The sequence below is a fragment of the Mandrillus leucophaeus genome, unplaced genomic scaffold, assembly GCF_000951045.1.
Source record: "Mandrillus leucophaeus isolate KB7577 unplaced genomic scaffold, Mleu.le_1.0 Scaffold338, whole genome shotgun sequence".
Taxonomy (NCBI): domain Eukaryota; kingdom Metazoa; phylum Chordata; class Mammalia; order Primates; family Cercopithecidae; genus Mandrillus; species Mandrillus leucophaeus.
Window position 1 is genome coordinate 204,110 of NW_012103565.1, and position 21,052 is coordinate 225,161.

Consider the following 21,052-nt stretch of genomic DNA (forward strand, 5'->3'; position numbering starts at 1 on the left):
GCTCTGTGATTTGCCTTTTCTCTCTCTTAGGAGTATCTTTTGGTTAACAGAAGTTCTTAGCTGTATTACCATCATAGGTATTATGCTTTCCTTTTATAAAGTTTGTGTTTTTGTGTCCTGATTAAGAAAATTTTCCTTGAGTTTAAAGACATTCTACTACTATATTTTCTTCTAGAAGGTTCATTCCTTTTAAAATTGATTTATAAGTATGGTGTGAGGAAGGGGTTAGGTTTCATCTTTTTCCATATATGGCTATCCAATTATTCCAGCACACCGGTTGAGAAGATTTTCATTACTTTACTACCCTGCAGAATATGAGTCTGTTTCTGACCTTTCTATTCTGTTCACTGATTTTTCACCTGTGTGCCAGTAGCACAACCATCTTACTGTAGCTTTCTAATAAGTCCTTATTTCCAGTCAAGTGAGTACAATCATCTTTTTCTTTTTCTTCAAAATTATTTGTGTATTTTAGGCCATCTACACATTTCCGTATAAATTTTGGAATCAACTAGTTAAATACACACACCTGATAGAAATATTTTTGGAATTGCATTGAATCTATAGATTGGGGAGAATCGAATCTTTACAATATTGACTCATCCAACCCATGAAAAGAGACCCATCCAACCCATGAAAAGAGATATTCTCTCATTCAGTTAGGTCTCCTTCCATTTCTCTTTACAATGTTTTCTTATTTTCTGTGTAGAAAGCTTGCATATTTTTGATGAGATTTATTCCTACATACTTGATATGTTGTGGTTATTGAAATGATATCCCTTTAAAGTGTTTATTTTCTAAATGTTGATTTAAATGCAGTTCATTTTATTTATCAATCTTGTAATTCGCAACTTGACTAAACTCACTTTTTATTTTTTTGAGATAGGGTCTCATTCTGTCACCCAGGCTGGAGTGCAGTGACACGATCATGGCTTACTGCAGCTTCAACCTCCCTGGGCTCAGGAAATCCTCCCACATCAGCCTCCCAAGTAGCTAGGACTCCAGGCAGGTGCCACCACGCCCAGCTAATTTTTTGATTTTTTTGTACAGACAGGGTTTTGCCATGTTGTCGAGTTTGTTCTCAAACTCCTGGGCTCAAGTGATCTGCCAGCCTCAGCCTCCGCCTCCCAAAATGCTAGGATTACAGGCCTGAGCCACAGCACCCAGCCTAAACTCACTTATTAGTTCTACTAAATTATCTATAGATTCTTTTGGATTTTATAGGACATGATTATATCATGTGAAAATAATAAATTGTATTTTTTCCTTTTCAGTCATGTTTTTCCCCTACCACTGGCTAGAACCTTCAGTACAGTGTAGAATTAGAAGTGGCAATAGCAGCCATCAATGTACACTTCTATTCTCAAAGGAAAAGCTTTTAGCGTCTCTCCAATTGCTTTAGGAGCGTGTGTGTGTGTGTGTGTGTGTGTGTGTGTGTGTGTGTGTGTGTTAGCTACCATTTATCAGATTAAGAAATTCCTCAGGCCAGGCGCGGTAGCTCACGCCTGTAATCCCAGCACTTTGGGAGGCTGAGGGGAGCGGATCACGGGGTCAGGAGATCAAGACCATCCTGGCTAACACGGTGAAACTCCGTCTCTACTGAAAATACGAAAAATTAGCCGGGTGTGGTGGTGGGCGCCTGTGGTCCCAGCTACTCGGGAGGCTGAGGCAGGAGAATAGCGTGAACCCGGGAGGCGGAGCTTGCAGTGAGCCTGGATCGCGCCACTGCACTCCAGCCTGGGCGACAGATCGAGACTCCAGCTCAAAAAAAAAGAAAAAGAAATTCCTCAGCCAGGCGCCATGGCTTATGCCTGTAATCCCAGCACTTTGGGAGGCCCAGTGGGGCCGATCACTTCCGACCAGCCTGGGCAACAGGATGAAACCCCGTCTCTAACCCCGTCTCTACGAAAAAATAAAAACAACCAGGTGTGGTGGTGCATGCCTGTAATACCGGCTATTCCAGAGGAGCTTGAACTCAGGAGGCAGAGGTTGCAGTCAGCCAAGATCGCACCACTGCGCTCCAGCCTAGGTGACAGAGTGAGACATTTGCTCAAAAAAAAAAAAAAAAAAAAAAAAAGAAAAAGAAAAAAGAAAAAGAAAAGAAAAAACAATGTCTTTAGTTTGCTGAGAGGGTTTTTTGTTTTTTTTTTAATCATGAATGGATGTTGAATTTTTCCAGATTTTTCTGAATCTTTGAGATGATAATTTTTCCCATTTATCTGATAAATAAATATGGTTGATTACATGATTAAGTGGTAAACCAACATATTTCTGGAATAAATATAATTGAGTTTTGCTATACTATTTTATTAATTATTAAAATATTTTATTATTAAATTCCTGGATTCTATTTGTTAATATTTTGTTTAGGATTTTCAAATTCATGTCATCAGTGTGATTGGTTATAATTTTCCTTTCTCATAGTTTTTTCAAATCTTGGCTTCATGAAATGAGTTAGATTTCATTTTCTCAGTTTTTATTCCCTGGATGAATTTATGCATGCTAATTTTTTTTCTTCTTAAGTGTACAGTGAAATTCACCAGTGAAGCTACATTGGTCTAGAGTTTTCTCTGGGGAGAAGTTTTTAAATTATGGCTCAGTTTCATATATAGAATTTTTTTTTTTTTTTGAGACAGGCTCGCTCAGTCGCCCAGGCTGGAGTGCAGTGGCGTGATCTCAGCTCACTGCAAGCTCCGCCTCCTGGGTTTACGCCATTCTCTGGCCTCAGCCTCCCAAGTAGCTGGGACTATAGGCGCCCGCCACCACGCCTGGCTAGTTTTTTGTATTTTTAGTAGAGATGGGGTTTCACTGTGTTAGCCAGGATGGTATGGATCTGCTGACCTCGTGATCCGCCCGCCTCGGCCTCCCAAAATGCTGGGATTACAGGCATAAGCCACCGCGCCTGGCCTATAGAATTTTTTATAATTTTATTTCCTTAGCCCGTTTTCGTAGGTTATAGTTTTTCCAGCATTTGTCCATTTAATCTACGTTTGCGAATGTCTTGGCATCAAATTATTCACAATATCATTTTATCATTTTAATGTCTACAGAGGCATTCCCTTTTTATTCCTTGCGTTACTTTCTTGGTGCCTTCTCCCTTTTTTTCTTTTGATTAGTCTCACCAGGGAATTATCAATTTTACTAGTCTTTTAAAAGTAACAGATTTTTGGCCTTACTGATGGTCTCTATTATTTATTTTTTATTTCATCAATTAGTATTATATTAGTATTTTCTTCTGTATTCCTTGGGTTAATTTGTTCTTTTCCTGACTTCTTAAGATGAATAATTCTTAGAGTGTCGACCACTCTGTTTTCTATTTAGCATTTACAGCTACACATTTTCTTCTAAGAATTGCTTTAGCTTCATCTCACAAATTTTCATATGTAATATTTTCATTTTACTGGGTTCAAATTATTTTCCAGTTTTCACTGTGCTTGGTGTTTTGTTTTGACCCATGAGTTATGTGGAAGCATACTTCCTTATTTCCAAACATAGGAGACTTTTGTATTTATCTTTAAGTTTTTTATTTCTGAGGCCAGGCGCAGTAGCTCACATCTGTAATCCCAGCAATTTGGGAGGCTGAAGAGGTGGTTTACCTGAGGTCAGGAGTTCGAGACCAGCCTGACCAACATGGAGAAACCTCGTCTTTACTAAAAATACAAAAATTTGTAGGTTTGGTCACTTCACATAATCTCATATTTCTCAAAGACTTTCTTCACTTTTTAAAAATATTTTTTCTTTATTTTTGTTTGACTGCATTAGTTCAAAAGACCAGTCTTCAAGCTCTGAGATTATGTCCTCTACTTGGTCCAGTCTGTTGGTAAATCTTTCCATTGTATTTTGAAATCCTTAAGTGAGTTTTTTTATTTCCAGAAGTTCTGATTGATTTCTTTTTAAGATGTTTATCTCTTCCTTCATTTGCTGAATTGATTTAGAAGTTTCTTTTGGTGATTTCAACCTTGAATCTCATTGAGCTTCCTTGGAACCCATGCTTTGAATTCTTTATTGTCGTTTCTGAGTTTTCATTTTGGTAGAAAGCATTGCCAGAGAGCTAGTGTGATCCTTTGGTGGTGTCACTACATGCAGGTTTTTCATGGTATCAGAATTCTTGCACTGCTGCTTCTCATCTGGAGATGCTAGCACTTCTAATTTTTCTAATTGTTTTTATGTGGGTAGGATTTTTCTTTTTCTTTTCTTTCCTGTATTATTATTATTATTATTATTTTCTTCTTTCCCTTTCCTTCCTTCCTAGGTGATGTGACTGTAGAGCAATGCTAGGTAGGTCTTTCAGCGTTGCTTCTGTATGCACTTCTATCAGCAGGTTTTATATTGGGTATGTGGTTTGACCTAGAAGCCAGTAGATGGCGCCAATGGGTAAGAGCTGGCTGTGGCCAGTGGTGCTGGCTATATACTTGATTCTTGTTTATTGGGAGGAACTCTCTTGTTGCCTTAGGCAATGAGCTGATTCCTAGAGAATACATTAATCTGAGCTCCCTCCTAAACCCTAGCAGAACGGGGGTTAGGTCGGGTTGGGGGGGGAAGATGGGTGGAGCCAGATGGGGAAGGTTCCCCAGTGTTGTCCTGCTCTCAGTCCAGGTTTGGGAAAATGCCTGCAGCTTTTCCTTGTGTCTTTCCCTCACAAAGTCTCCAAGTCTCTCGTTAAATTAGCTCCAAGACTTGGGAGAAACAGTGCTCTTCCTGGGTCCGGGTTGCTTGGATCCCCAGTGGAAAGAGGGATGCTGTCTGCCTCTCTCACATACTGAGGCTTCATTCACTTTTGTCAGTCGAATGTTGTCACAAGACCTGTTTGCCTGCATTGTCCTCCCAAGGATCTGGAGTGTCCTTCATAATTCCAGGGAGTTGTCGTTTCTTTCTTGAGTTAAAGCTTACAGAGTTGATCTTTATATACTATCTTGCTATTTCCAAATGACCGAGGCTTGCTAAAAGCCTGTAATCTGCCATCTTGGAAAAAAAGCATCCTTGCATTCTTAAGAGAAATGGCACTTGGTATTGATACGTGGTGCTTCTACATTGCTGAATTCACTTTGAAAAAATATATATATTTTTGTATCTACATTTATATGTGAGACTGGTGTAAAGTAATCATCTACTGTATTTATGCAGTTTTAGAACCAGCTATATTAGTGTTACTAAATGAGTTAAGAATTTTTCTTTTTTACTATTTTCCAAAAGAATTTATATAAGACATGAATTATTGCTTTCGAATAGATTTAGTAAAAATCTCATCTTGTTCTTTCGTGGAGAGGTAGTGAGAAATATTTTTACCGTACATGTAATTTATTTTCCACCTGTGGGGCAGAGATTGCAGTGAGCTGAGATTGCGCCACTGCACTGCAACCTGGGTGACACAGCGAGACACTGTCCCCCCAAAAAAAGAAAGAAAATCAACTTAAAATGAACCCGTTGAATATTTCTGAGTGTATTTTTACACCAAGCATGTCCCTTGAACTAACTTCTTTTCTTTTCTAGGAAGAACTGGAACTATGGTTTGTGCCTGCCTGATTGCCACTGAAATATTTTTAACTGCAGAGGTATGAAAGATGTTACCACAGACTTTGTCTTATGATGACTGAGTTTGCTAGTTCTGAAACATCAGTGGTAGGATGTTAAGATGATTATTTTAGTCATGGTGCTCAGTGAAATTGTAATTGGAGAAGTGGTTGTTAAAAAGTCTGTTTTTGATACTTCCTTGTTTAACATGCATTAGTTAGTAGCTGGCTTAAGAATCTCTTTGGGCCAGCAGTAGAGTGAGGTCAATGAGACGCAAAATTTAAGAGAATGCTAAAAATTGCAATAATTAAAATAAATGATTTTTAATGCAATATTTAAAAAATAAAAATTAATGCAAAAAATTATGAGGTACACAATATCAACATTTTAAATAAAGACAAGACCTGATGGGGCAGGATTAAGGTGAGGGGAGTAAAGCCATGTTACACAGATACAAAAAACATTCAGTAATCACAGTAGTTCCCTCACCTCACCTGGCCCTGCTCTTACTCCTGCCAGTACCATGACTTCTTCCTTCCTCATGAGAATAGTATCAAGCTGAATTAGATAAATCCTCCAAAGGGTCTTGACCATCCTCACAACGCTTAGGTAGATAAAAAGCAAGATTTCACAACTCAAAGCCTCTCCTGCATGTAACTATCTCTGCTTAGTCAACACATGTAGAATCTGTGACCTCTAGAAATTTCTGATAAGACAAGGTGGGCTGTTTCCACCTAAAGCAGTGTTCTCCGTCATTTTTCCTTCTGCCATTTTCTTGGTGAGATGCTACGATTTCCGGCAGCTCCACTCGAGTTGTTTGGCCTACAGTCTAGGGAAGAAGTGGTGGTTATGCACAATGACCAGCACTCTAATTCCACCACCTTTGGTTTTTCTAATTTGAGACACACAGATTTTGAAAACGGATGTTCTAGGATGGTGTTTTTCAAGCTATGGATCATGATTTATCAGTGAGTTGTAAAATAAAGTTGCTGGGTTGTGACTAACATCTCTTAAAAATAAAATGGAATTGGCCGGGCACGGTGGCTCACGCCTGTAATCCCAGCATTTTGGGAGGCCGAGGCGGATGGATCACCCAAGGTTGGGAGTTTGAGACTGGCCCGGCCAACATGGAGAAACCCTGTCTCTACTAAAAATACAAAATTAGCTGGGCGTTGTGGCGCATGCCTGTAATCCCAGATACTCAGGAGGCTGAGGCAGAAGAATTGCTTGAACCCAGGAGGCGGAGGTTATGGTGAGCTGAGATCGGGCCATAGCACTCCAGCCTGGGCAACAAGAGCGAAACTCTGTCTCAAAAAAAAAAACAAAAACTAAAACTAAAAATAAATAAAATGGAATAGAGCAGAATAGAAAATATCAAAAGGTTTAAGTATTTGTGTGTGTGTGTGTGTGTGTGTGTGTACATTTCCTAGGTTTATTAATGTGGATTGCAACTTAAAAAATGAAAAGTTTGAAAGCCACTGATATGGAGCCCTAGACTGAGAACCAGAGACTTGTATTCCAGGTCTGTGCTGCCTCTAACTGGCTGCAGCATCTCCATGGCAGATTGTGCAGTTTTCTTTTGGTCTCGGTCTTCTCATTTGTAAGATGGAAAGAAGGGTTGGACCAGATGATTTCTAAGGTCTTTCCAGCTCTAAAATTTTATGTCTTTACGAAACCTTGAATGAGAGAAGTCTTTGACGTGACTTTGTTAATTTTGGTAATTTGGGTAGCCTTTGCCAAAAGACCACTGCGGCTGGGTGCATTGGCTCATGCCTGTAATCTCAGCACTTTGGGAGGCTAAGGCAGGCGGATCTCTTGAGTCAGGAGTTCGAGACCAGCCTGGCCAACATGGCAAAGCCCCCATCTCTACTAAAAATACAAAAAATTCGCCATTTATGTGGTACACGCCTGTAGTCTCAGCTACTGAGTAGGCTGAGGCAGGATTATCCTGCCTCAGAGGCAGGATTGAACCCAAGAGGCAGAGGTTGCAGTGAGGTGAGATTCTGCCACTACACTCCAGTGTGGGTGACAGAGCAAGACTCCATGAAAAAAAAAAAATCACTGGCTTTAGGAAAGAAGGTGGTTTTAGAAAGACTAAGGGTACCTAATATAGAAAAGGAAAGAGTGCAGGTGAACCATGGTTCCTTTTTTGTAGGAAAGCTTGTACTATTTTGGAGAACGGCGAACAGATAAAACCAATGGCACTAAATATCAGGGAGTAGAGACTCCTTCTCAGGTAAGTTTTCTTTTTAAGAAGGGGAGCTTTTATAGGGGAGTGGGTTAAGATTGCCACCTGTTATTTGGTTTCATTTTAGACTCTTCTCCTTTGGTGATCGGGCAGCAGCATTTGGGCGCCCTGCGACAGGCCTTGGTCCCTCCCTGAGGCTGAAGGTCATGCTTCAGGTGCCACCCACACGTTGGGGGGTGTGGCTTTTCCTCAGAGCATCCTGCTTTCTATTCTATACTGGTTATTGTTTATGGAGCTCAGGAGTTGATTATTTTCCCAAAGCAGGAAGGTCCAATACCTAAGGCTCCAGGACCCTGAAGTTTATCTAAAATCACCAGCCTTTGATTTCAATGTAAAAAAGATCTAAGTCTTCCACAAATCCTTACTAGGGCAATTCAACCCTTGCAGAACATCACAAAGACTGTTTTTGGATGACTCCCCTGTGTGTGTGTGCGTGTGTGTGTGTGTGTGTGTGTGTGTTGTGGGGGAGGTGTATTTTAAAAGAGAAAGAAAAGGGGAAATAAACTTTTCAAAAACCCTTTTATATATACCAGACAGTACCGCACTTTTACATATCTCACTGAAAACCCATAACACCTATATGAAACATACAGTTACTCTGTTTTTTAAAAAAAATAATTTCGTTATGGAAAATTTTAATTATATACAAAAGTCCAGAGAATCATACAATATATCTCCGTATAGTCATCACTTCACTGCAATAATCACTTCAGCCTGCAATCAGCCACGTTTCATCCATACTTTTCCCACTCTACTCACACTCCCAACTCCACTTTCCACTCTTGCTTTCCCTACACCTGGATTATTTGGAAGGAAATTTCAGTTGTCAGATCATTTTATCCCACAAGTATTTTAATATGACATCTAAGTACTCTTAAAATAACAAAAAACCCATAATACCTTTTATCACATCTAAAATATTACACCTTAAAAAATCCTTAATATCAAATTTCTAGTCCATGTTTGTTTCCAAAATTGTCTTAAAATCTTTGAAAATTTAGTTTGTTTCAGTCAGAATTCAAACAACATCCACACATTTCATTTGGCTGCTATGTCTCCTAAGTCTCTTTTACTTCATAGATTTATTGCCATTTTTTATTACTTGTAATTTGTTTACTGCAGAAACCAGAATGTTTAGCCTATAGCATTTACAACATTCTAGTGTCTGCTGAACCATTCTAAGAGTTTTAAATTCACTATCTCATTTAATATTCTCAGTAACTCTATGAGTAGGCACTACTATGATTCTCATCTTATAAATTAGAAAATTGAGGTTCAGAGAAATTAACTAAATTAACTTTTGAACCAAGGACTGAAATCTAGATGTCAGACTCTGAAGCCCATGCTGTGCACAGCTTCTCATTTATATTGCCTTTTCTATACTGCCCCTGAAACCGAAGTGAGAGTGGGTTGGGAATTCTTAACTAGATTTGGATGTGGCTGTAAATGAGTTTTTCTTTAGGTAGTGGGAATTGAATAAGTGCTCTTGGCCCTGTTAGAAGAACGTTGTAACTACTGACCCTGTTTAGTTTGGGCAAAAGAACTCAGCCTGGCCGGGCGCGGTGGCTCAAGCCTGTAATCCCAGCACTTTGGGAGGCCGAGACGGGTGGATCACGAGGTCAGGAGATCAAGACCATCCTGGCTAACACGGTGAAACCTTGTCTCTACTAAAAAATAGAAAAAACTAGCCGGGCGAGGTGGCGGGCGCCTATAGTCCCAGCTACTCGGGAGGCTGAGGCAGGAGAATGGCGTGACCCTGGGAGGCAGAGCTTGCAGTGAGCTGAGATCCGGCCACTGCACTCCAGCCTGGGCGACACAGTGAGACTCCGTCTCAAAAAAAAAAAAAAAAAAAAGAACTCAGCCTTATCCACTGATACTTTTCTCCCACTCCCAAGCCAAAAACAAAACCAAACAAAGAACAGTCATAGACCCTAAGCTAAAAGGAATGTGTGGATTTTCTGAAGTGCAGCCCTAATCATGCCATTTCCATGCTCAAAATCCAGAATATGTCCCCACTGCCAATAGCAATAAACTAAATGTTTCAACCTGGCACTCAGGATCCAGTTTGACTTTTCCAACCTTTTCTTCCACTCTGTGCATGCACACATCCCACACTCTAACACATTTAGACTGTGTGCTGTTTCCCAGCCCATGGACACTTGATTCCCTCGTGCCATTGCTCATGCCCCTTTTCCTAGAGTCATTTTCCCTTCCCAGCCTCAAGTAGTTTCTTGCTTTTTCAGTTCTTAAAGCCCTTTGTGTTTCTCTTAGGGACTACATCACTTTGCATTATTCTCTAGCTATTTGAAGTGGTAACTTCTGTATCCTCTTTAAAGGCAAGGCCCATGGCTTACCCATCTTTCCACCCTTTCCTCATAATATCTTCTTTGTTTGTAGTGAGTGCCTCCTATGGGTTGGTTGTATTAATTTCTACTACCAGTCCATGTTGTTTTAAGTTGCAGGAGAAAGAAGCATGGGAGCAAAAGGAGCTTGAGGGCCCTGGCAGGTTACAGCCTTTAGGGGAAGGTGGAGAATCTGGTGGCAGGAGCCAAGGAGATGTTAGATGGAGCTCCCCCAACAACTCTCCCCACACATCTCCCCATCCGCACCTCTTCTGTAGTCATGTGTAGTGTCTCGAACTTTAGTCCAGAACTAGCACACCAAAGGCTGCAACTGAATCTCTTCTGATTCACTGACAGGGCAACACAGGGTCTCAGCTGCATGTTTGAGAGCTGTGTTGGCAAGACCTCAGGACAGAGTGCCCTATGTGTCTGGTGGTGATTCTCAGACACCATCACATTCTGATCCTGCATTGTGGGCCATTCTACTGACTACATCTACTCCTAAGTTAAGAACTTTCATGAGCCTTCCTCATGACTGGCCCTTTCTAAAGGAAAGTATGGCAGTTTGTGACTTCTATGAACAGTTCTCAATGGGTATGGAAGAGTCCATGAACTTTTTTTTTTTTTTTTTTTTTTTTTGGAGACAGAATCTCAGTCTGTCACCCCAACTGAAGTGCAGTGGTGCAATCTCAGCTCACTGCAACCTCGAACTCCTGGGTTCAAGCAATTCTCCTGCCTCATACTCCCGAGTAGCTGGGATTACAGGTGCCCACCACTACGCATGGCTACTTTTTGTAGTTTTAGTAGAGACAGGGTTTCACCCTGTTGGCCAGGCTGGTCTTGAACCCCTGACCTTAAGTGATCTGCCCACCTTGGTCTCCCAAAGTGCTGGGATCACAGGTGTGAGCCACCAGCCTGGCCAACTTTTGAGTTCTGAACCAGTTGATTCAGTACCAAAGGTCTTCAACCCCTTGAAGATAGATTCAAGGACAGCCATTGTGAACAGCTTGCCCTAGGGAAAGGACAAGGCTAAGGGAATTCCAGGGCTTCCTTGTGAAAACAGAATTGGGGAAGTGGAAAGTGAAGAAATTCTAGCTGTCAGGAACAAAAGAAGAATGACAGGAAACCTGCTTCTGAGGTATGGAGGTGTTCCCCTTGAGTTTTCACATATACCATTCTCTCATGCCCAGGAACCTGCTCTTCACTAAACCACAAACCTTCCTCTAACTCAGTCACAACTAAGCTTCTATCTGCACACTGCTAATGCTGTAACTGTTTTGTTGTTGGTTCTGATTAGTTGCCCTCTCAACCATAAGCAGCCTGTCAACAAGACCCGGCTCCATCCTTGTTACTTCCCCATCGCACTTAATTCAGTATTTTCCCCCCAAGGTAGATAGTGGTGAGGCAGCATCCCTCAAAATGTCTAGTAATATAATGGCATCCAGTAAATGTTTCCTTAATTATTTACTGCCCCTAACCTTTATGCAATTTAAAAAAAAAGAAAGAAAGAAAAGAAAAAATAAGAATGCTGACTTTAGACTTTTCATCTCCACTTAAAGTAAGGCTTCTGTTGCTTTTCAGAATAGATATGTTGGATATTTTGCACAAGTGAAACATAGCTACAACTGGAATCTCCCTCCAAGAAAGACACTGTTTATAAAAAGATTCGTTATTTATTCGATTCATGGTAAGTGTTTATGTAAAATTGAAGAATTGGGCAGGAGGGCCAAGGTTCCCACTCTGGGAGGGTTTTGCTCATTGTTATATATACAGATGATCCTAACTCATACCCGTCTTTTTACATATCCTCATGCATAAATTCCTTCTTAATTGCCCATTGATTGCCAGCCCTTAGATGTTCTTCACTTTTTCTTTTCCATCACCAATTTGGGGGACTTCATCACCTTCCCATCTCTCCTGTTCTCTTTGCTTCTCTGTTCGCAACCCAGAGTGGACTTTTCAGGGCAGAGTGAGCTTCTGATGAGGGAGGAGGAGGACCCCTGTGCCTTCAAGACTGGTTATTTCTCATAACCACCTCTAGTTCAGAGTTTGTCTTGGCGGAGGTGTCTCCATATCATATCATTTTCTCACCTTCTTTCAGAGGCATATTTTTTTCTCATCCCCCGGGCTCTCTCTTTTCCCTTCTGTCCTCCATCTGTAACCCTCTCACTCCCAGCCACTCCCATACCTTGTGGCTCTCACTCCCAGCCACAGAGCTGGGGGTCAAGATAAGCCTCCTAAGAGGAGCACTTAGGTCCTCCTTGCCTGAATCTACATGGAAATGGAAAGGGTTGGGAGAAAGTGGGGCTCTATGGAGGTATCTTTCACCCCCCTAGCTGTTACCGAGTATTACCAGTTGTAAAAATCCATATAAACATCATGAGAGCTATTTGCCTGCTTCCAGAATGTAAGCAGAGAGATAAAGCTGGGATGCACTGTTGCCCAGGGAGGCAGGGAAATTGGTCAGATGTACACCTCTGGGACTTGAGAAAGAAAGTGCAGAGAGAAACTGGCCCCCATTTCCATGTCCATTTCTCCATCACCAACCTTGCTTCCCCTGCACAGCTTACACTCAGTAGAGGTGGGAAAGCAGGATGTGTCTGTGTGGAGGGGATGGGGTCTCACCACTCCCACTGCCAGAGAGGTAGCAGGGTGGCGATGCATCTGAACCCCTAAAGCAAACCTCTTATAACAGCCAGCATGTGGACCTGAGGTGGTGCCAGTGCTGGGCATTACAGGTGCCATGGTGCCGGGGTGCTGGTGTCCACACAGACAGCCTAGTATTTTTAGCCTCCTGAGTTTTGTTCTACATTTCACTGATTTCTGGTGGACATCAATAGAAAGAAGTTCTGCACCTGGAATGGAAAAGAGGGAACTGAGGCAAGAAACTGTGATTTCTAATGACAAATGAATATCATGGTGTTAGTGAAAACAAAATTAAATGAAAAGAAGACAAACGGCATAGGAGATGATCAATCAAGAATAATTAATACACTCGTTTATTAGAATATTTAATTCTGTACTTTTAGTTTTGTGCATATTTAAATTAAAAATAATGTAGAGTTGAGAGGAAAGCAATAAAAAATTAATTGGAGCCTGAGAAACAGTCTTTGAGGAAATGCTAAGGAAGTGAGTAGGTCATTTGAATTGAAAAAAAAAAAAAAAAAGGGCAAAAGAGCCTTTTTCTGTAAATATATACAGAATACCATGGGAATTTGATATAACCTGTGTTTTTATAGAGATTGCATCAGGAACTAGACTTAAAGTAGGGCCAAAGTAATTTAGACCAAAGCATTTCTTATTAAGAATCATTATGATTAGAAGTTTGAAGAAAGCAAGACATTAGCAAGAAAGGTGTCAAGTCACCTTCCCATATATATATGAGACAGAGTCTTGCTCTAAGTCTCACTCTGTGGTCCAGGCTGGAGTGCAGTGGTGCGATCTCGACTCACTTCAACCTCCACCTCCCAGGTTCAAGCGATTCTCCTGCCTCAGCCTCCCAAGTAGCTGGGACTACAGGCATGCGCCACCACACTGGGCTAATTTTTGTGTATTTTTAGTAGAGACAGAGTTTCACCATGTTGATCAGGCTGGTCTCGAACTCCTGACCTCAAATGATCCACCTGCCTAGCCTCCCAAAGTGTTAGGATTACAGGCATGAGCCACCGTGCCCAGCTAATTTTTTCTCTTTTTAATCCATGATGTTAATTGGCAAGACATTTTAATCTTTGCGCTAACCAGCCTAACTTTTTAATTTCATTTAGGTGTTGGAACAGGCGATGGATATGATCTAAAAGTCCAAATAGTAATGAAGAAAAAGATTGTCTTTTCCTGTACTTCCTTAAACAATTGTCGGGTAAGAGAAAACATGTGAATTGAAAAAATCTGATGTTTGTTTTAAGGCTGAATGTCAAACCAGCAATGTTGACCTCCCTAAACTATCACTTACCATAAAGAGATTCCATGATGCTTTCTGGTTACCGTTGTTGTGTCACTGGATTTGAATGTAAACCAGAGGTAAATTAACCTGTTTGTTCAAAACAGTTTTTTTAGGGTACTTTCCAGAATGTATTTCTGTTCAGTGTTGCTTTGCCTTTCACTTTTCCACAAATGCTGAGCATGTTCCCAGGAATGTATTAAGGATTTTAATTTACATATCTGGTCATTTTTAGCCATATTCTCTTCTTCTCAGTCATTTTATCTTTTATTATATAGCACTGATTCTAAAATGTTAGTGTGCATGAAAACCACTGAGAAGCTTGTAAAGATTTACATTCCTGGGTTGTACCCTAAAGTAAGATTCAGGAAATCTGGAATGGGGGCCAGGAATCTATAGACTTAGCAGTGTCCCAAGTGATTGTTCTAAGTCAGAGGTTCTGTGGGGTTGACCCTATGAGAAACAATGCAAGGAGGAATGAATTGGGGAGGAATCTCTTTATCCAAAGCAAAAGGGACCTGGTAGTCAATGTTTTGCTACAATGAAGAAATGCCTAAACTACATACCTTTTCTGAAACAATAAGAAAGCTTCCTTCATGGGTCTCATAACCATAAACTTTTAGAATTGCTACCCAGGCCTTTGTCTCAAATTCTTTTATTACTAATCCTATTCCCTCACTCTCTGCACTGCACCCACTTTCTTTGGCCTCTCCCAACTGAGGGCATTCACCCAGGCCTTATCCTTGGCTTCCTGTTCTTAGCAAATGCTTTATTCTTGGTTAAAGAATCACCCATTTCCCTTACTTAAACTATTATTTGTTCATTTACTGAAGAGATATTTATAGTCGCCCACTGAGTTGTAGATGCAAGAGCTGCAACACGAACAGTTTCCACTCCAACTGAAATGCAGTAGCCAGTCTGAATTATCAAGGAGCTTTATCTGCTTCTGCAAATGGCACCAGCATTCTCCCACTCAGGCTTTGGGCTTTGATTCTCTTTGCCTTGGCTCCCTAAATCCAGTTAGGCATCAATCCCTGTTGGTGATGCCTTTGAAATTTTTCTATGCTCGCCTTCCTTTCTGTTCTCACTGCCACTAACTGTCCGGAACCTCATTTGCTCATGCCTAGATTTCTACAATGGTCTCCCTGCCTTTTCTTGCTCCTTATAGAATGCGATGTATGGAATCCTGAAACATGCGTACTGAAATGTTGCTCTCATTGTGAAAAGTATGTAGAGCAGAAGACACACTGCATGCCCATGGTCAGAGCCAGTTAACACCTTTGGCTCAACATCCTTACCTGTAAAATAAATATCACACCTCAAGTATTACGGGAATTAAATTAGATAATATGTATGAAGTTGCTTTGTGAACTATAAATCACTAAATAAATGTTATATGTGATAATTATCAGGCCTCTTTGTCACATAGGAAATACCCCACGATATTCTTCAGCAGCTTCACTCTTACTTCCTTGGCTCTTGAGCTCTTAAGATATAATAGACCTAACATACCTGAGCTTATTTTTATCAGTAGCTTGACCAGCAGACTCCATTCCAAATAAACTGGGTCATCCCCTTTGGCTCTTGGAACACAACTCTAAGTTATTTAGTTAGTTAGTTGGTTATTTCTTTCCTTCTTTCCTTCCTTCCTTTCTTTTTCTTTCCTTGAGTCAGGGTCCCATTCTGTCCGAGGCTGTAGTGCAGTGGCGCGATCAAGGCTCCCTGGAGCCTCAACTTCCCGAGCTCAAGCAATCCCCCAATTTTTTAAAATTTTTTGTAGAAGCTGGATCTTGCTATGTTACCCAGGGTGGTCTCAAACTCTTGAGCTCAAGCAACCCTTCCACCTCAGCCTCACAAAGTGCTGGGATTATAGGCATGAGCCACACTGCCTGACCTTTTTTGTTGTTTTTGTAACTTCTACTTTGCGTTATTGCTGGTCTTTTTCCATCTGTATGGACTAGATTCTATTTTCAGAGCTCTTCTTCATTTATCTAAACCGTTTCATGCCCAATTCAATTTCTGCCTCCTCAATGAAATTTTCTGCACTTCCTGTTAACTAGCCCTCAATGGTACATGAGAGCACACCCAGTCTTCATCATACAGATTGAGAGTTACATACTATTCTACGATTGTTTCTTATGTGTACAGCTCCCTGAAGGGACCAAAAGAGTCTGCACCTTCTTTTGTGTTTTTCACAGGGCCTAGCATAGACCCTTCTTACTGTGGGTGCCATTATTTATATGAGAGTGAGTCAAAGAAATAGTATATCTTCAAAGTCATTCATTCCAAAACGCGAACTATCTTTGGTCACTCCTCCATCTGCAGCCTGTAATGGTCAAGTCCAAAGATCCCACTGACAGACACAAGAGTTCTAATAAAACATGATGATCAGGGGGACCCCACCCCCCCAAGTGTTACAGACCCCCGTTGTTACTTTTTTAATTTAGTAAATAAAAAGCCAGAGTTAAGCATTATTTTTTGAATGTCGAGGGTAGCTTTAAAATTGAGCTTCTTAACATATTGTCAAAAGAGGTCCTAATGTATGAAAATCAAATGACACACATTAAATAATAATATTTAACTGATTAAAGTCTAATAGAAAATTCATTACTTCTGAAAAGTGAGACACTTTTGAAAAGTGCCTCATGGTAACCCTCAAACATGTTGGCCTTTAAAAATCATAAACAACAGGCCAGGTGTGGTGGCTTGCCTCTGTAATCCCAGCACTTTGGGAGGCCCAGGTGGGCAGATCACTTGAGGCCTGGAGTTTGGGACCAGCCTGGCCAATATAGCAAAACCCCATCTCTACTAAAAGTGCAAAAACTAGCTGGGTGTGGTGGCATGCGCCTATAGTCCCAGCTACTCAGGAGGATGAGGCATGAGAATCACTTGAACCTGGGAGACAGAGGTTGCAGTGAGCTGAGATCACACCACTGCACTCCAGCCTGGGTGACAGTAAGACCGTCTCAAAAAAAAAATATATATATATACACACACACACACACACACACACATACACACACATACACTACACACATACATATAAACAACAGTGTTGCAACTAGAAAAGATTATTAATAATGATTTATACATGTAGTGATTGGTCTGTGAGACCAAAAGTACTTGATAAATATAGGAAGTCTGGATAAGTGAAAAGGAACTTCATTGTTATCATTAGCTAGGTTTATAGTTCTGAATTCCATGTGTTCATTCACAGGTATTTCATGACACTGAAACAGACAGGGTAATAATTGATGTGTTCAACTGTCCACCTCTGTGTGATGATGTGAAAGTGCAAGTTTCCTCTTCGGTGAGTAATCAAGAAATGGCCTCTGCCATTGTTCTTGTCTGAACTTTTGAATGGTTTTAAGGTTTCCTTTACTACAGTTCCCAAAAAGGGAGATGATAAATGTCATCCCATAGAGGAAGGGGAAGAAAAACAATACATCAGATCTATAACAAATTTTTTAAAAGAACATATGTAATTTGAATAATTTTTGTTCATTTGTTTTTTCTAAATTGTACATTTTCTAAATGTTTCTAAATTTACATGTATTAATTCACAAATCCAAAAAATACAAAATAAATACAAAAAAAAATACAAGCCAAGATGCTAAAAAACCAAAGGTATGTTTTACTGCATAGCAGTGATTACATTTTGTTTTGCATCATTTTTAATATTAAAAATTGAGACAGAGTCTCACTCTGTCACCCAGGCTGGAGTGCAGTGGCGTGACCATAGCTAACTGTGGCTTCACCTCCTGGGCTCAAGCAATTCTCCCACCTCACCCTCCTGAGTAGCTGGGAGCACTGACTGGAAAGAGAGTTAGGTTTGGGTGACTCAGTTGGATGAAACACAGAGAAGGCAGCACAATACAACACATGAAATAACCGAAGCAGTTTTTTGTTAATTCTAAAGCGAAGAGGGCAGCACACCTCACAGGGCTAACTCCAAGGGGCAGCCATGCAGGAGACCTGTGCTCAACTGATGGGTAGGGAGCAAGAGCGAGAAAGAGGGAGGGACCTGAGAGTGGAAGCCTTTATTGGGAAGTAAGGTGTTACCAGAGCAGGTTTCCTGCGGGGAGGTCTAATCGGTGGGTTTATTGCAAGCAGTCATGAGTTCCATGGAGTCATGCTGTGACTGAGAGGTGGTCACTGATATATCCACACGGTCCATGCAGAGTATGGGGGTCTAGGGGTGGTTATATCTAGCTGTCCCGCAATGAAGTAGTCACCAGCAGAAGGTTGTATAAGGCAGATATTGGGATCAGTCACATTGAGAAACTGGGAGGAGGTGAACTGGAAACTGTCAAGGGTGACTGAGCCCTGCTTCTGATATCAGAAAGTGCAATTTATATTTAAAAGGGATGCTGAGGCAACAAAAAAAATTGTAAGAATTCACTACAAAATACTTGGGTATATATAAGCATCGGTCCTTAGTAGATTCTGTTTCGCACTATCTAAACCAGATTCAAATATCAGCATTTAAATATCTATCATGGAAAATACAGTATTCCTTGAAAATTTTGATGGAAACAGCAAGAGAAAGCAATAGCATTTTCTTAAGCCTCCTCCTTTGTGTCTTGAGTGTATTGTTATAGGATGAAGAATGCTACATATTGAATGGTTATAATTATTTGATAAATATATAAAGGAATAAAGGAAGAAACTTTAATTTCTTTGGAATGATTAGTTCTTGGCATCAATTTTACTTTAAAAAAAATTTTTTTTCTTTTTAGGATTTTCCTAAATACTATCACAACTACCCTTTTTTCTTCTGGTTTAACACATCTTTAATACAAAATAACAGGTATGGATATAATATCAACCCATAGAAACAACCTAATCTTCAATGTCTGTGTATAAGGTGTAATGGCAAGTCTTTTGCTGGTTGTCATAAGCTTAATTTATAGAAAACAAAAAATCCTTGAGCCACCTTAGTTCATTGCCTTACTCATTTTATGATTGTTATTTTAAAAATACAGTTGTTCTTGAGACTACCTGTTGCAGTGTCCTCAAGGTCCATGCCATAGGACTGTGTTATGAGTTCAAGAGTATTATAATCAGATCTTAAGTGTGGTAGTAAATTCCTCCCACAGAAGTTCAATATGAATCTGCTCAGTACCTTCAACATGTCAGGTCCTCAGTAGGTGCCGATTTACCAATGACGAACCACCACCAAATTTTGTGCTAAAGTAAGGGAGGACCTAGGGAGGCTTCAGCTAGCTGAAAAGCTGACTGACACACTTACATCTAGGAGAAGTTACAAGACACAATAAGTATTAAGAAATACAGCTAAAAAATCATCAATTGATAGTCTCCCATTTAAACACGGCTTTCTAATAACTGAATTGGGAAAACTTTCTTAAAAACTATTAATTGGAGGCTGGGCATGGTGGCTCATGCCTGTAATCCTAGCACTTTGGGAAGCTGAGGCGGGCAGATCACCTGAGATTGGGAGTTTGAGACCAGCCTGGCCAACATGGTAAAACCGTGTTGGCTACTAAAAATAACAAAAATTAGCCAGGTGTGGTGGCGCATGCCTGTAATCCCAGCTACTCGGGAGGCTGAGGCTGTAGAATTGCTTGAATCCAGGAAGCAGAGATTGCAGTGAGCCGAGGTCACACCACTGCACTCCAGCTTGGGTGACAGAGTGAGACTCTGTCTAAAAAAAAAAAAAAAAAAAAAGAAAAAACTATTAATTGGATTTGGAGATTATTGTTCCCAGAAAACCTTCTCCCATATTTGGAAACTTATTTCTCAGTCTAGAAGTTCTCCACTTTAAGTAGCATTTTTTCTGTGGTGGTGAAAAATTGAGATTTTTTTGTATCGACCATACTTTTCAATACAAAAAGAGAAAATATTTTTAAAATGCTTCAGGTCAGAGTTGAGGAAGTGGCTATGATTGCACGTGGCATGAATTGGTAGTTATTGTTATAACCAGTCCTAGTCTTTTCTTCAACTCTGAGCTGGATCTAATAACTCCTTAAGTCCAGCAAGGCAACGGTAAATTAAACCTCTGGTCTACACACTTGTAATGCATACACATTTAATAGTTTTTGATAGAGTGAACTTTGGACTGGAAATTTTTTACAGATTTGTTTCCTGGATGCATACAAACAATAAGCTTTGACTCCTAACATGAGCAGAGCCCCTCAAATGTGAGAGCTGGGTGGAGCTTCATTTGTTGCTGCTCCTCAAAAGTGATTCTTGCTAGAGGATACAGTTCTTTTCCTTTGAAACACCATGTTCATTTTGGAGAAGTAATAACTTAGATCACCTTTATTCTCACTTTTATATACATTTCTAAAGATTTCTGTAATATTTCAATTTATATACTATTGGTAAAGCTTTTTGTTCATTATGAGATTGTTGTTTAGCCAAAAATGCCAATTTCTGTCCTTTAGAACACTAGGCATAAATAGGTTAACTAATTTATGCTTAGTGTTCTATTATTGGAATGCTAAGCATGTAGGATTTATTTATATCCTACTGCTCAAGGTCATTGCCAAGGGCTGATTGCAAAAATTCAAAAAATTGCAACCTCAGGCATAAATTAAAATAGATATAGTACTTTATTATTGGGTTTTGATACATGTCTAATCAGACTGATTTCTGTCACATATAGAAATTTAGATATTTTATTAAACCTAGATGTCATTAATTCCATAAAAAGCAACGTTAAAAGAATCAGTAGCACGTGTTACTGAAGTGTTGCTGAAGATTAAGGTATTTTTAAGTCTCACTGAAAAGGTGGAAGGAGCCAACTGAGACACAGAAAACGGGCTAAGGTTCTATTCATGGTGAGGAAGTCTTTTTTTTGTTTGTTTCTTCAAGCTCTAACAAGGGTGCCTACTGCATGGCTTTTCAGTTAGCCCCAAAATAAAATGTAATAATTTGTTTTCTATTCTTAGGCTTTATCTACAAAGAAATGAATTGGATAATCTTCATAAACAAAAAACATGGAAAATGTATCAACCACAATATGCAGTAGAGACGTATTTTGATGAGAAATGA

The 21,052-nt window shown here is 40.1% G+C and overlaps 1 protein-coding gene across 1 annotated transcript in view; it reads left to right on the plus strand.

Annotated features, from left to right (window-relative positions):
* Positions 1-21,052, plus strand: part of LOC105545761 (phosphatidylinositol 3,4,5-trisphosphate 3-phosphatase TPTE2-like) — an 87,556-nt gene extending 66,504 nt beyond the window's left edge. Inside the window, exons 16-22 of the mRNA XM_011988791.1 lie at positions 5,488-5,549; positions 7,664-7,744; positions 11,680-11,785; positions 13,875-13,954; positions 17,253-17,345; positions 18,775-18,845; positions 20,950-21,052. Of these exons, the coding sequence (XP_011844181.1) occupies positions 5,488-5,549; positions 7,664-7,744; positions 11,680-11,785; positions 13,875-13,954; positions 17,253-17,345; positions 18,775-18,845; positions 20,950-21,052 (596 nt within the window). The remainder of the gene's footprint in view (positions 1-5,487; positions 5,550-7,663; positions 7,745-11,679; positions 11,786-13,874; positions 13,955-17,252; positions 17,346-18,774; positions 18,846-20,949) is intronic.